The sequence below is a fragment of the Borostomias antarcticus genome (genome assembly GCF_949987555.1).
Source record: "Borostomias antarcticus genome assembly, chromosome: 4".
Lineage (NCBI taxonomy): Eukaryota > Metazoa > Chordata > Actinopteri > Stomiiformes > Stomiidae > Borostomias > Borostomias antarcticus.
In genome coordinates this window covers 26,716,083-26,730,677 of record NC_140237.1, presented here as the reverse complement: position 1 = coordinate 26,730,677, position 14,595 = coordinate 26,716,083, and the positions used below count along the sequence as shown (strand labels likewise).

Here is a 14,595-nt window from a genome sequence, read left to right as displayed (position 1 = left end):
AGTAATCTGAGTTCCCAGAAGCCCTCGCTGCAGCATCTCTCAAGTAATACGGGTGTTGCATTCTCCCAATGCACAGCTTGACAACCCTCTACAACAGCTTATCAAAGGCATTATTCCCACCCTTGGCACTCATTGGCTAATCGTTAGAGCCTGCGACACCCATTGGTTGATTATATTTTACTCAGAGCAACAGCTGTTTCATGTAGCAATATCAGACCAAGAATCAGTCAACTTTGGAGTGGGTGGATTCGAACATCTGGACTCAGGCTAGTCCCTAAAGTCATATTTTGGACACTAAAACCAAAGATGAGCATTAGGAGCTATTTTTTTTTAAAATTCTTAAGGGTAAAGATGCTATCTAAGCCTAAAACAATTACATGAAATAAGGGACAGATGAGTATTCCAGCTAGACAAAATGCCATAGATTTAAGATGTTATCGTAAATGTAATTTCTGAAATTATCTTTTTTCCACCATTACTGATGTTTTACACAGAATCCAGTTACAAAATGCTGTACTGTTCAATACAGATTTTTTGATGGTTTATAATGGACTGTTTTTTAACTAATGTTGATTAATGTATTTGGATTAACCATTTGGAGATTATAATAAACATGAGAATAAACATTTGTTTTTAAAATATGTGGTAGTTTGGGGTGTTTTGTGGGACTTTTGCCTTTACTTTTTGGTATTTTGGGCTATCTTGGGCTACTTTTGGGTATACATTTGGTTACTTTGGGGTATACTTTGGGGTACTCTGAGGTGATTAGTAGGACACTGTTTTTAATCCACTGACTATCAAATCTATCGTGAAATTTGCTCAATATCATCCACTCATTTGTTCCAGCTCTTAAAATCATTTTGTCTTTTTCTTTGATTACGGTTTTCAGCTCCATTAACTCGAGCTGAGTGGCTTGTTGCTGCACCACTTTGCTGATCTCCTGCGACATGAAGTTTAGTGATTTTTAAATCTCCTCCACGTCTTCTTCATGGTTAAGGGTTGGCATTTTTGGGCAGAATTTTGCTCTCAAGTTAGACAAAACGAAGAGAAACAAATAGCACAAGAAGTGGCCCAAACGAGCTACAGACAAGCTACACAGGTCAACGCCATCTTGTCTACACCATTGATTTGAGCAGCTTAGCCTAGGTAGTTATAATCATTACAACTCTAGTTAGCCACACCAGAGGATTGTTGGGAGCCGTGAAAGCGCACCATTGGATGATTTGAAGTGTGTATGTGTGTGTGTGTGTGTGTACTGTGTGTAGCAAGTGAGGCTAACAAGGCTGCCAACAGGAGAGTGAGCAGGGAAAGGTTGACAGGACAGTGTGAACAGCAAAGCCCATAGCGGGGCTGAAATGTCATTTCATCAGAAGAGGAAGGGGTTCATTATGAAACCCTAACCCTAACCCGCCACTGCTAAGTCTGTACGGGAAACACTGCATAATAAACACAGTATATACTCTATTATATACTCTATTCCCTTCTATTAAATTAATGCAAATACATTTAAATATAACTTACTTGTACTCCTTAGCTAGCTCCTGGACCATTGAGATGGCTGTGGGATCCCTGTCGAGGGCCAGCACTGTAACATCAGTACTGGCTTTCAGAACAGCCTTGCTGTGGCCCCCACCTCCAAAGGTCATATCAAGGAATACCTGTGGAGAAGTACATGATCATTAGAAACTAATGTCAGTGGATGGAAACTTTTATTACAACACACATTAGTGAGCTGTTCACCCAAAGGACACTCAGGGTGAGAACTGACACACGCACGCACACACACACACGCCAACACACACGCACAAACACACACTCAGCTTTCAGCTAGACAGCTCACACCCAAAAGTCAATGTGTGAGTCATCCTCTTTACCCCTCCATGAAGATCCCTCTTGGCTCAGCCTGCGGCCTGAGAAGTCCTGACACCCCAGACCCTCCCACACATGACCCTGCACTGACCAATAAAATAGCCCCAACAATTAAGACTTATTACACCAAATAGTGCACTCATGGTGTAAACATTTACACTTAGTTTGACAATCTCCCTGTGGAGTCCACGAGCCAGGCCCTGCATGTACACCCTCGTACTCTCCCTCTTTTAACATCTCTCCTCCATCACTGGGAAGGGAGGGAGGCTATGAAAGAGCTTAAAAAAGACTGTTCTCTTAAATGATTTCAAAATAAACATTCATGTTGATATTCAAATCATCACCTCTATTGATTGCAATGAAATTAAATAGATTCAACTCTCAGACACAGCCAAGCCAAACGCTTGACCCACCAGCACAAGGGAACCAGCTGCAGTCTGATCCTTCTGGAACTGTCAGCAGAACAGTGCCAGTAAAAACTACCCATTGATTCTTCTCAGAGAAAATCACATTTGTTTTTACTCCCCCCCCCCCCCCTCTCTCTCTCTCTGCAGTTTGAGATGCATTGAGTCACTCTCCATACATCTCCATTGGAAATACAGTCACAGTTCTGTAGTATGATCTTATCAATCATGGGTGCAATGTTTCTAGGAATTGCCAAACCCACTGAGCAGGCAGGTTAGCCCGCCCTGAGCCTCGTACTGGAAACTACGTGCCAGTGGGTTTTTAAAAGGGAGAGAATGCTTTCAAGCCTTTCGTTTTACTACCAGAATAACACTGATAAACATGGAGCATACAGGGTTGACAGTCCGACGGTCTCCCAAGCCCAGAGCCAGATGCTAGAAGAAGGTAGAGGACAGTTAATGATGAGCGGAGGGACCGAGGACAGGTTAGGACAGGTTAGGACCGGGGTTAACAGTGTCACTAGGTGGGTTTTTAATTTGATCTCTCTTTAGATCCTGGGAGCTTTCAGTTCTTCACGCTGAGCGTCCTCATGGGAGCTGCTCTGCTCCTCCCTCTCTCTGCGTGCGTCACTTGCCTTTTGATGTATGACCGGTAAATTTAAGTTCCAGGGGCATGAACTTCTCACACGAACACGTGGGTGGATGGAAAGGTACTGTACTGTATCACCAGGCTTCCCGCTACGTTTCCGTCAGTATTTCCTCAAACCTTACAGATGTAGGCTATTCTCCATCTGGAACATCAAGCCATGTTTGAGTGTCCCACTAGTATTGGTTATGGAATTTTCATGGTGACAATAAAGACATATTTTAACATTTTAACATCACTCAAATGGTGACTATAGCACAACCAGTCTTATGTTTTCTTAATACATAGAAGAAATAGCTATTTTAAACCTTTATAGGCTAGTGTATCCTAATAATAAAGGTTCTTACTAAGGTTCATACTGCTGTGTTTAGAGAAATTGTGAAAAACAAAAACACTGCGGTCAAGTTTTCTGACTTTTGCTGAATGTATTACATACATACATACATACACAACTTTTTGGTGGCCGACAGATGGAAAATGACACAATAGGAGATGCCTGCCGTTCCTCACAAAAACATGAACCCTTTGGATCGATGGTGACGTTGGAGGTGGGGTGTGTGCGTGCATGTGTGAGAGGAGAGGTGATCAATGGCGTTTGCCTCTCCCTCCTAGAGCACAGCAGCAGATGGGGAGGGGGTGTGGGCTAGTAGGATGAGTCACGCGCATAATGAACCTGCCTGTTGTGCCATTCAATACAAAGCAGGGAAGAGAAACAACAAAAATACTAACAGCAAATTTGACTGACTTTTACAAAAAGGGTAAGAAAGGGTAAGAAAGGGAAAGCATACTGAGGCGAACTGGTGAGCTGCTACAGGTGTGTGTTCTCAAAACCTGAGAAACATCCCGTTTGATCTTTTAAACAATGTTAGATTCTGTCCCCCTTACTGACCATTGAACATAACAAAAATAGACATCAGTCATTGATCAATGATCAATACCATTGAGCTCATCAGATGAACTGGCAAAATGACTGGCAGTAATCTGGTACACTTCCTGCAGTGTATGTTCCATGAATACTATACATCCATGGATGGGCAGAGAATGTCTTGTGCACCATGAACAAAGTCCATCCTTCTCTATGATTCCTCCTATTTAAGCAACGTGCCATCCCCGGTAGCAGACGGAGGAAACGGCTCCCTGTAGCATTTGGCTATAATGGGCTTGGCATTTGCAATGATGATTGACACTGAAGTTGGAGTGAGTCATTAGTGTCCTTGCTGAAAACAAGACTAGTTAAGTTCTCTTGCCTACTCTTTATTTTTGTGCTTACTGTAACAGGGCTGTCAGCTCACGCCTGTAGTGTTAAACTAGTTTATGTCTGTATCTCAATGATGTTTCACACTTCTGTAGCAATGAAGCAGTGGAACCAGGCGAATCTTCTTCTCTGAATGTGTACTGTATGTACTGGTGCAAAGTGCCAGTGTGCACGTTGTGGTTTGTTCTGTGCGTTCTTTCTATCTATCTATCTATCTATCTATCTATCTATCTATCTATCTATCTATCTATCTATCTATCTATCTATCTATCTATCTATTCTATCTATCTATCTATCTATCTATCTATCTGCATTTTTGATGGCACATGTTTAAGAGAGTTAAGACTCTGGGCACGCTGGGCGGAGAGTCATGTTTTCAGTCGCATGTGTGGATGATTCTGTTTTGTTTGTTTGTTTGATAGAAAGCAGGATTACGTAAAAATTACCAGACCAATTTTCATGAAATTCTGTGAAGGCAAGGCAAGTTTATTTGTATAGCACATTTCAGCAACAAGGCAATTCAAAATGCTTTACATGAGACATAAAAAGTATTTTGGCCCTAGACCATTCAGTGCTTTATAAAACAACAGCAGTATTTTAAAGCCAATTCTTTGACAGACAAGAAGCCAGTGTAAAAACCTCAGAACTGGAGCGATGTGATCCACTTTCTTAGTCTTAGTGAGGACTCGAGCAGCAGCGTTCTGAATCAGCTGCAGCTGTCTGATCATTTTTTTTAGAGACCTGTAAACACACCGTTACAGTAGTCGAGTCTACTGAAGATAAACGCATGGACAAGTTTTTCCAGATCCTGCGGAGATATAAATCCTTTAATCCTTGATATATTCTTCAGATGATAGTAGGTTGACTTTGTAATTGTCTTAATGTGACTGTTGAAATTCAGGTCTGAGTCCATGACTACACCAAGATTTCTGGTTTTGTTTGTGGTTTTTAGCATTAATGATTGAAGCTGAGCGCTGACTTATAATCGTTCTACTTTGGCTCCAAAGACAATTACTTCAGTTTTATCTTTGTTTGGTTTAGGAAAGTTCTGGAACCTCCAATGGTTGACTTGTTCAATGCACTTACTCAGTGCTTTTATGGGATTATAGTCCCCTAGTGATTTGGTGATATAAATGTGTGTGTCGTCTGCATAGCTATGGTAACATATTTTGTTGTTTTCCATAATTTGAGCTAGTGGGAGCATGTAAATGTTAAACAAAAGAGGCCCCTGAATGGAGCCTTGGGGAACTCCACAGGTCATTGTTGTCCGCTCAGATTTGTAATTGCCTATAGACACAAAGTAGTCCCTGTCCTTCAAGTAGGATTGCAACCAGTCTAGCACTGTGCCAGAAATTCCCAGCCTAGTAATAGTCATGAGAAGTATATTCCCGCGTCTGTGTGTGGCGGCAGCGGCGGTAAAAACATATTACAACCCGCAACCACGAGGGGCAGTAAAGCACTGCTACAGTGAGGCTACAGTAGCCTAGGCCCTACTAGGCTTGTCTGACAAACGGTTGCCGTTGCTTCGACTAATGTCGAAGTTGGGCTGAATTGCGAACTGCTCTTTTGGATTAGCTACAGCAGAGACAGTAGTCGACATAAAATTAGTTATTTAAAGGGCTATCATTTTACCAACTGTTCAGACTCCATTCATTACATTAGGCTATTTAGATTCAAACCTGTAAAAACTCAGAAATCCCACATTTTCAACGATGCAGTCAGAGTAACGACACTACGATATACAATCAATAAATAGCGCTAAACCAGCAAAGAGTAATTAATTTCAACCCATATTTACCAACCTATGATAGACTTATTCGATTCAAAGCAAACACTACCACAACTGCCTAATGGCTCAATCGGTAGTGTTGCAGACTTGTAATTCAAAGGGCGCGGGTTCGATTCCGCGTCCCTGCTGTCGGAAGGACATGGAAAGCAGTTCAAGAAGAAAAGATAATGTTTTATTTGTAGTAGGCTGTTATTATTACAAGGTAACAACAACGATGGTACAGCCACCCCTTAATGTCTACACTAATAAAATAGATGGTGATGTCCTAGGAAAATAGCCTACCTATCTTCTTAATAGCCTACAGTAGCCTAGCGGAGGGAGGTTGAGCATAATCAGTTTGTTGGCAATTCGTTTTGACAGTTGAAGTTGCACAGTAAATGCAGTAGCCTACATTCCGTTCATGACTAGTTGCAGGTTATGCTTGCTTGCTGTTTCCAAATGTCTACATAGGCAGCCATCCATGCGCAATTTACAGTCAAGCGGTTGCATGTCTTCATTCAGTCAGTCTTATCGAAACTGCCTGAGAAACAGAAGTTGAACCAACAGCATCAGCAACAGGAATAATCGTTGTGACGTTAACTGCAAGTCTAGTCTATTGCAACGCACAGTGTCAACATTATAAGGAAAAGCACGTTGCGCATAACGACATGCAATACGCGAGAATAGAATAGGAAGACTGCAAGCAGTTGTGAATCTTTGGACCGAACTGGGATTTAGAATAGCAGGCTACCTATTAATCTTCAATGGTAGGCCTAATGTCTAATTTACATAGTATATAACAACAATCAAATGTAGGCTATTAAGCTATGGTAGTTGTATAATAGTTAGTTTCTGTAGGCTATTCTATGTGCGGAAAAATAACTGGCCAGTAGCCCTGGCATAATCAGTTTGAATGCGCGGTTGAAGCCTGGAACTTGCTAACGACTAGCAACCCCCTCCCCCACTCATCAGCATACTGGCTATGAAACACACCCATCCAGGTCATTTGAATATGAACAGGTAACGGGGGAGGGGTGTTGCAACAGCATCCAGTTTAACAGTTCAGTTGCAACAGCAGGTTCGTTGCAGGCAAGTGGTGGTAGACCTGTCCTATACAGTAGCAGTCGAGCCATATGTATGCTAAGTTAGGCAATATGGGCAAACTTATCAACTGACGAGTTATCAAAAATACCATCAAACAGGTTATGCTTGCTTGCTGTTTCCAGATAAATGTCAAGCTTGTTTGATTTGACTGCAATACATGCACAATTTACAGTCAAGCGGTTGCATGTTGCCCGAACTTGTTCCTTCATCTGAAGCTATTTTCCATTCATCCAACTTTGTGTGTACAGCGGTACATATATCCTACTGTAACCTACTGTTGCACATTTACAATAATGTAGGCTACCTAAATAAATAAATAATAAGGGTAACAGTAGCCTAGTAATAATAGGCTATAGTATATTGTTATCACAGCAGCGCAGGTAGAGGCCTACAATTAGAGCTTGGATTCCAGATTATTTTGAAAGCAGGAATGCGCACCGGATTTTGACAATGGGGATAGAAATGAAGTAGGCAACTGGGGGCAAGAATAAATAATAACAGCAGACAACATTTATTTTAATAGCCTACCCTAAATTTACAGTTGCTCTTGCGTGCAGACAGGGCTGCGATAAAGACGGCATGGATAGCTTCACAACCTGCTAGCATACAGCACCTTGCACATCATTAGAATTCCAACCATTTATATGGGATTTATCATTCAACTAAACATGGAACCTGAATACTACCTTATATTTCAACCTGCTCCCATCATCGGGTTGTTACATGATTTTGGGCGCATCTGCTTGCGTCCATGAATATCCTACGCAATGACGTTCCAGTGTCCGAAAAACTGTTAAATCATTCTCTATAGAGTATGCACTTCACTATGGGTAACACTACAGTACAATACATTTAGCCACATTTCAATCGGTCGGGTCTACAAACCATCTCTGCTACGCTTCCTTAAAAGTGACAGCAAAAAAGAGGAAGTGTTTTGCTACAGTAACTCTGGTTCTTGTTGAGGGGCAAAATCTCCTAAGTCCCAGCAGCAGCTTCAATAATGTGTTGCCTTTGTCTTGCTTATTGACTATGTCAGCTACACAATATACAATACGATGTACAATATACACAATATAATACAAATACTATAGCCAACCAGTTAACTAGTCACACAGTTACTGCCAGTCGAATTGAGTTTGCTGCTCAACGACGCCTCCTGGTGGCTATTGTGCTACATGGAACAAGGAGGCGGTCTGGAGTCCGAACGGACCTCTTAAAATGCGCCGCCGCTGTCGTTGCTGCTCTCCGCTCAACATGCGGTGCAAACGGTTACTTCTCATGACTGTAAGTTATGGTCAATGCAGCGCTGAGATCCAGTAATACTAAGACTGAAATTCTGCCATTGTCTGTGTTTACATGGATGTCATTGAAGACCTTAACAAGAGCAGTCTCGATGCTGTGGTGTGGACGAAATCCTCACTGGAAGACATCAAAATAATTATTTAGTGCCAAGAAGAAAAACTGATTTTTCAATGATTTTACTTAAAAATAGGAGGTTTGATATAGGCCTAGAATTTTTCATTAGTGAGGTGTCTAGATTATTATTTTTTAAGAGTGGCTTGACGACTGCAGTTTTCAGGGTCTGTGGGAACACACCTTAAAGAAGAGATTTATAGTAAATCTGAGGCCATGCAATTAGATATATTTTGGAAAAAGCCTGTAGGCAGAATATCAAGGCAACAGGAGGAGGATTTCAGATATTGCATAATGTCCTCCAGGGTTTTATGGTTAATCAGATAAAATTGTGTCATGGTATTAATTTTAAGTGGACACTGGGACAACACATATCCTGTACCTGATATGGAGGCACTGACTGCTTGTCTAATTTTCTGAATTTTGTCAGTGAAGAATGAGGCTTTGCATTGCAAATATGGCTAGAGAAGAGGAATTCAACTGAAGAGCCACATAAGGAACCAACATTTCTGTAACACATCTGCTTACATTGAAGGGAGTCATTAAACAATATTGCAACTCCACCTCCTTTCTTATGCACTCTAGCCTCACTCTCGAAGCTGAAGTTGGGAGTGGTTGACTTGATAAGAACAGCCGCACTGTTACCTTGGTCTAACCAAGTTTCAGTTAAAAACATGAAATCAAGATTGTGCTTGATAATAAAATCACGGATTAAATATGTCTTTCCTGTTAGAGACCTGGCATTTAATAAAGCTAGGTAGGTATTATGTCCCCAGTTCTCTGTGATAGTTTGTGGCTGACGAGGAATGGATGCTAAATTTTATAAATTTGCAGAAGCAGTTGAGTGTTTCCTGTTACTTAGCAGATTCACCATTCTTTTTCTATTACCTATCAAGACAGGAATTGAGGAAGATACCAGCACATCGGGCCCCGGCTTGTCCTGGGAAGAGTCATGAGTGCCATTAGCCTTGTAGCCTGGACCCAGTACATTTCAGTTAGAGCTTGCTGCATTTTGTAAACAAGTAATTGGATGTGCTGTGCCTTTATCAGGCTGGGGAGAGGGTGGTTCTGATTCCGTCTTGGAGGGGGGGTGGGGGCCTGGCCCAGTGACTGTGACAATTGTGTGGGTGAAGGGGGGGAGGGGCCTGGCGACACCGATGGGGGTTGAAGGGAGAGAAAATAGGAGCATGGCGGGGGGTAAGTTTGGTCCCGGCAGTGACCAGCTCTATCATCTGGTCAGTGAACTCCAAGAGAGGGGAGGAGGGAGAAAGGGTGGCTGGAGACAAGGGTGAGTTGGATGGGGTCTGGGGGGGAGAGGGAGGTGGATCCTCACAGGTGGGTGCCAGTGAGAGGGGGAGAGTGAGAGAGTCCCCCTCTTGGGGGAGTGAAGGAGGTGGATTCTCACAGGTGGGTGCCAGTGAGAGGGGTAGAGTGAGAGAGTCCCCCTCTTGCGGGGTGGATGGGGTGAATCCTCATAGGCGATTGCTGGTGAGGGGGGGTGTGAAGACTCTTCCTCCTGGCTTGGGTGTCTCCTATAATCAAAACTTTGTTGAGGCGGGGGCCGAGGCAACTCTTCTTCAAGGTTTCTGCCATGTTGTATTATGTCTTCCTCCTGTCTTGGTGCCTCTTGTCTCTTGTCCTTGGCAGAGGGAACAGATGGATGACGCAGAAAGTAGAACAGGTTGGAGGTAAACAGTTTTACTGTTTAGAGTATGTATGGATAGAGTAAAGCATTTCACATGGTAGACCATAATATCCTTGTTAAAAGACTTGAGAACTGGGTCGGCCTCTCCGGGCCAGTCCTTGACTGGTTCAGGACGTATGTAACTGGCTGAGAGTTCGTCCCCCTTAGTGACCACAGCTCAAAAAACACTGAGATGACATGTGGGGTCCCACAAGGATCAATTTTAGGGCCTTTTCAGTCCTGTTCTCACTGTGTTTACATGACTTATGTTTTTATCCATCTCTTAATGTAAAACACTGTTTTGATTTGATGAAACACATTGATTTGTATTAATGGTGGTATATAAATAAACTTTACATTGACATAGATAGATAAAGAAAGACAGACAGACAGACAGACAGACAGACAGACAGACAGACAGACAGATAGATAGATAGATAGATAGATAGATAGATAGATAGATAGATAGATAGATAGATAGACAGATAGACAGATAGACAGATAGATAGATAGATAGATAGATAGATAGATAGATAGATAGATAGATAGATAGGAATTGAATTTGTCGCTGTGCATTTTGGACACTAGTTGGACGGTTGCCACATGCCTCATGTGTGAATTAAGTTTGTTTGAGAACTTTCTGTCGAACCTAATAAGTTTTATTAGAAGGTCAAGCAAAGGCCAAACTGCTAGTTTCTCACTTGGCTCAACAAGAACATGACCTTCCCTTGGTGTCTGGTTGACCTTCCCTTGGTGTCTGGTTGAGTTCAAGTCCTGGTTGATGCAGAATAAACATGCAAATACCTAGTCAGACATTGTACTGTTTACATTTCAGATACATGATTTTAAAGACATTTTTAATTTAAGAAGAATTAAATAATTAGGGTCCGGTCAGACACCCTTGTGTATTTGTCATTTGTCACCTCCTCTTCCTCCTTCCTCTTCTTCCACAAAAGTGGTTTCGCCCTGCGCTGACTCCCAGTGCTGCGCAGCAGCTGTAGTTGATATTGATATTGCATGCAGAAAGGTGTCTGAGCCGGTCTGGTCAGACTGAGATGTCCAGGATTAGGCAGAAGGAGCAAGAGGAGCAGTGGAGTGGTAACGGTATGCCACCCGAATGAAATATTGCAAAGCCCTATCAGGCTCTCTCTCTCTCCATCTCTCTCACTCCTTTCTTTACAGATCCCTCTCTCTCTCTCTCTCTCACTCCTTTCTTTACAGATCCCTCTCTCTCTTTCTCTCTCTCTCTCTCTGTCACTCTCACATACTCTTTCCTTATTGAGGTGAATACAGAGACCATCTCCCCTATAAAACACACATATATATATATATTGTGTGTGTGTGTGGGTCAAAGACGTGACGCTTGTTTTTTTCTGTCCCTTTGGTTAAGTTTACTTTTTTTGGGGGTTAAAAATTTAAAATTAACTTAAAGATTACTTGCATACATTCTTTTCTGACAACCTGCCCTAAAAAGGTTTTAATTCATTGCGAGAGAATTATTGAGTAAAAATGGCAAAAATCTCTAAGTGGTGTAAAAACTGATTACAGAAAAATTCAAATTACTCAAAAGAGCTGAAAGTCTAAAATAAAAAAACAAACATATAAACTAGTTTGGCATAATCTTACATAAGAACTATTTTAAAGTTAATAAAAATAAGTGGAACTATATTGTTCTGGATATTATAAATAATCCAGGGAATCATCAATCAATCCGCTTTATTTGTATAGCGCATTTCATACCCAGAGGCAACACAATGCGCTTTACAGAGAACAAGGGAGGTGGGCATACGACCCACTGTCTACATATTCCAGAGGGAAGCAAAAAAACAGTAATCACCCGGGGGCCAGATAAGTGAGCTGTAAAAATTCTTCCCTGACCCCTCTCAACAAGGCGATCGAGCAATCATGTCAGTCAGGTCAACTTACTTAAGTGTCTAGATGGTATAACTAGGCTTGTCACGGTTGTCGGTGTTACTCAGTGTTACGGCACACACCGTGTATTCACCGAGTCATTACTTTAAAGGAAAATGCTCGTTTTTGACAACCTGGACCTTATTTACGACATATTATAAGAAGTTTGACTCACCCAGATCACTTTTGTGTTGTTCGGAGGCCTGTAGAAGAAATTTAAAATCCAGCGCGAGCCAGTATATCCATGTAATGGCGGCGCACGGGGCATAGGGAATGCAGTTTATCAAAATCCATTTTCGGCCGCTAAACGGTTGTTTTCAGAAATCAGATTGCATGAATCGACAGTAGAGATTCCTCTACGCGAGCCATTCTTTCGGTTTTCAAATACGTGGTCTGTAGCCTCTGTAATATGATCTTTACACTGGCTATTCTCCCTCACATTCTCTGCGCTACGATCGGATTGTTGCTGACGAATGACGACGACAATATTCTCGGCACCAACTACGATCGTAGCGCAGAGAATGTGAGGGAGAATATCCAGTCTGCGCGCTGGCCTGTGCGCATGCGTGCTGGAGCAAGTGGGGGAGAGGCGTGTAAAGATCATATTACAGAGGCTACAGACCACGTATTTGAAAACCGAAAGAATGGCTCGCGTAGAGGAATCTCTACTGTCGATTCATGCAATATGATTGATGAAAACAACCGTTTAGCGGCCGAAAATGGATTTTGATAAACTGCATTCCCTATGCCCCGTGCGCCGCCATTACATGGATATACTGGCTCGCGCTGGATTTTAAATTTCTTCTACAGGCCTCCGAACAACACAAAAGTGATCTGGGTGAGTCAAACGTCTTATAATATGTCGTAAATAAGGTCCAGGTTGTCAAAAACGAGCATTTTCCTTTAACACCGCCACACCGTTGTTCCGCACCCACCATAGTTTTACCTATTTAGTTCATTTTCGCATATCAGCGCCCACTCATCAAACTCAAACAAGTGTCTGTGATCTGCCTCTTCGCATGCACACGCAGCACAGAGCGAAGTCTAGAGGAGTCCAATTTCACTTTAAATTCACATGAAGAGAGTAGGGAGGGGGTGTTATGGCTACAGCTCATGGCTAGCTAACGTTAGCGTAGCCTAGCTAACGTTAACAGCTAAACTAGCCACCAAGGAGTGGCCGTTGCCATTAGCTAGCTGGCTAGCTTATTCTAGCAGCCTATTCTCTCGCCTATTCTAGAAGCGTTCATAACAACAACGATTTGCGGAGGCAATTTGGAGTTGTATGCCTCCACAGCTTGCCTGCAAATGTGCGATCAGACTAAGGTAAGATATAAACATTAGGCTACACTTGGCCCTATGCTTCTTTCAGAATTTGTTTTTGCCATATAGTTTTTCAACATACTATGAATTTCCTTCGGGCATTGTGCATATTCCTAGTAGACTATGTTGAAAAACTACATGGCAATAAAACAAATTCTGATTATAAAGAAGCACAGGATCGAGTAACGTTTATCTTACCTTACTCTGATCACGCATTTGCAGGCAAGCCGTGGAGACATACAACACCTAATTCAAATTGGCTACACGACAGGGCTGTTCAACGTAAGGCAAAGGACTAAGGATTAAATTAAGCGCTCTCTTATTGTAGGCTAGACGGTGTTACCGGTAATACCGGTGTTGGGTTTAGGCTATCAGTCGGTAAGAAAAAATCCACACCATGACATCCTTCAGTGTAACCACCATATAAGGAGTTTTTTTTTTTTTTACAAGAAGACAATTTTGGTGGGAAATGTATCACAGAGAAGGACCCCTCTCTGCTCTTCATGATTGCATGTCTAGTAGGGCTGGGATAAATTATTATTTTGGTAATCGACTAATCTAATGATTATTTTTTCGATTAGTCACGATTAGTAATTTGTTCCGGTCATGCCTTGAATCTCTGCTTTCTGTAGGCACTGCTCTTCTTCCGGCCTCTAGCTAGAGTATTCCTTCAATAATTCACTTAATTGGTTAACTTATCTACAATCTACACCATCCATGAATTATGTTTTTAACTTTTAACCATTAAATGCAATATAAATTATCCCTTTTTACTATTTTGAGTCATATTTGATATTTATCATGATATTTATTTATGCTTATGTACATATTTAGTTATATAAAAACGACCACAAATCATCACTATGAATTATGTGAAGTGTCGCCCTGTAAATATTGCATAGAGATGCCTCGTCATTGTATGAGAATTCCATATTACTGTACCAACGTTACTGTACATAGGAGCTGAGGGAATGGGAGTTAACGCAGCCCCACCCCAGGATTCCAAGTCGCAGCGCTATCGTCAAAATTAGCAACCCAGTATAAAACCGACACAACAGCGCTAGATTAGAAAACCGGAATTGTTTAGAGGACACTTTGAGCTACAAAGTAAGCTAAATTGTTATCACCAAACGTTGTCTGGTTGTATAAATTAACAGTTTTTGTGACGTTGTCGCCTCAGAGTGGGTGTTAACGTAGCCCCTTCCTAGCGTTCTCTAGGAG

The 14,595-nt window shown here is 41.9% G+C and overlaps 1 protein-coding gene across 1 annotated transcript in view; it reads right to left on the bottom strand.

Annotated features, from left to right (window-relative positions):
• The window catches only part of mettl15 (methyltransferase 15, mitochondrial 12S rRNA N4-cytidine), a gene marked incomplete at both ends in the record, with an annotated part of 121,352 nt that overhangs the window by 72,138 nt on the left and 34,619 nt on the right, over positions 1-14,595 (bottom strand). Inside the window, one exon of the mRNA XM_084437406.1 lies at positions 1,522-1,658. Coding sequence (XP_084293532.1) covers positions 1,522-1,658 — 137 coding nt within the window. The remainder of the gene's footprint in view (positions 1-1,521; positions 1,659-14,595) is intronic.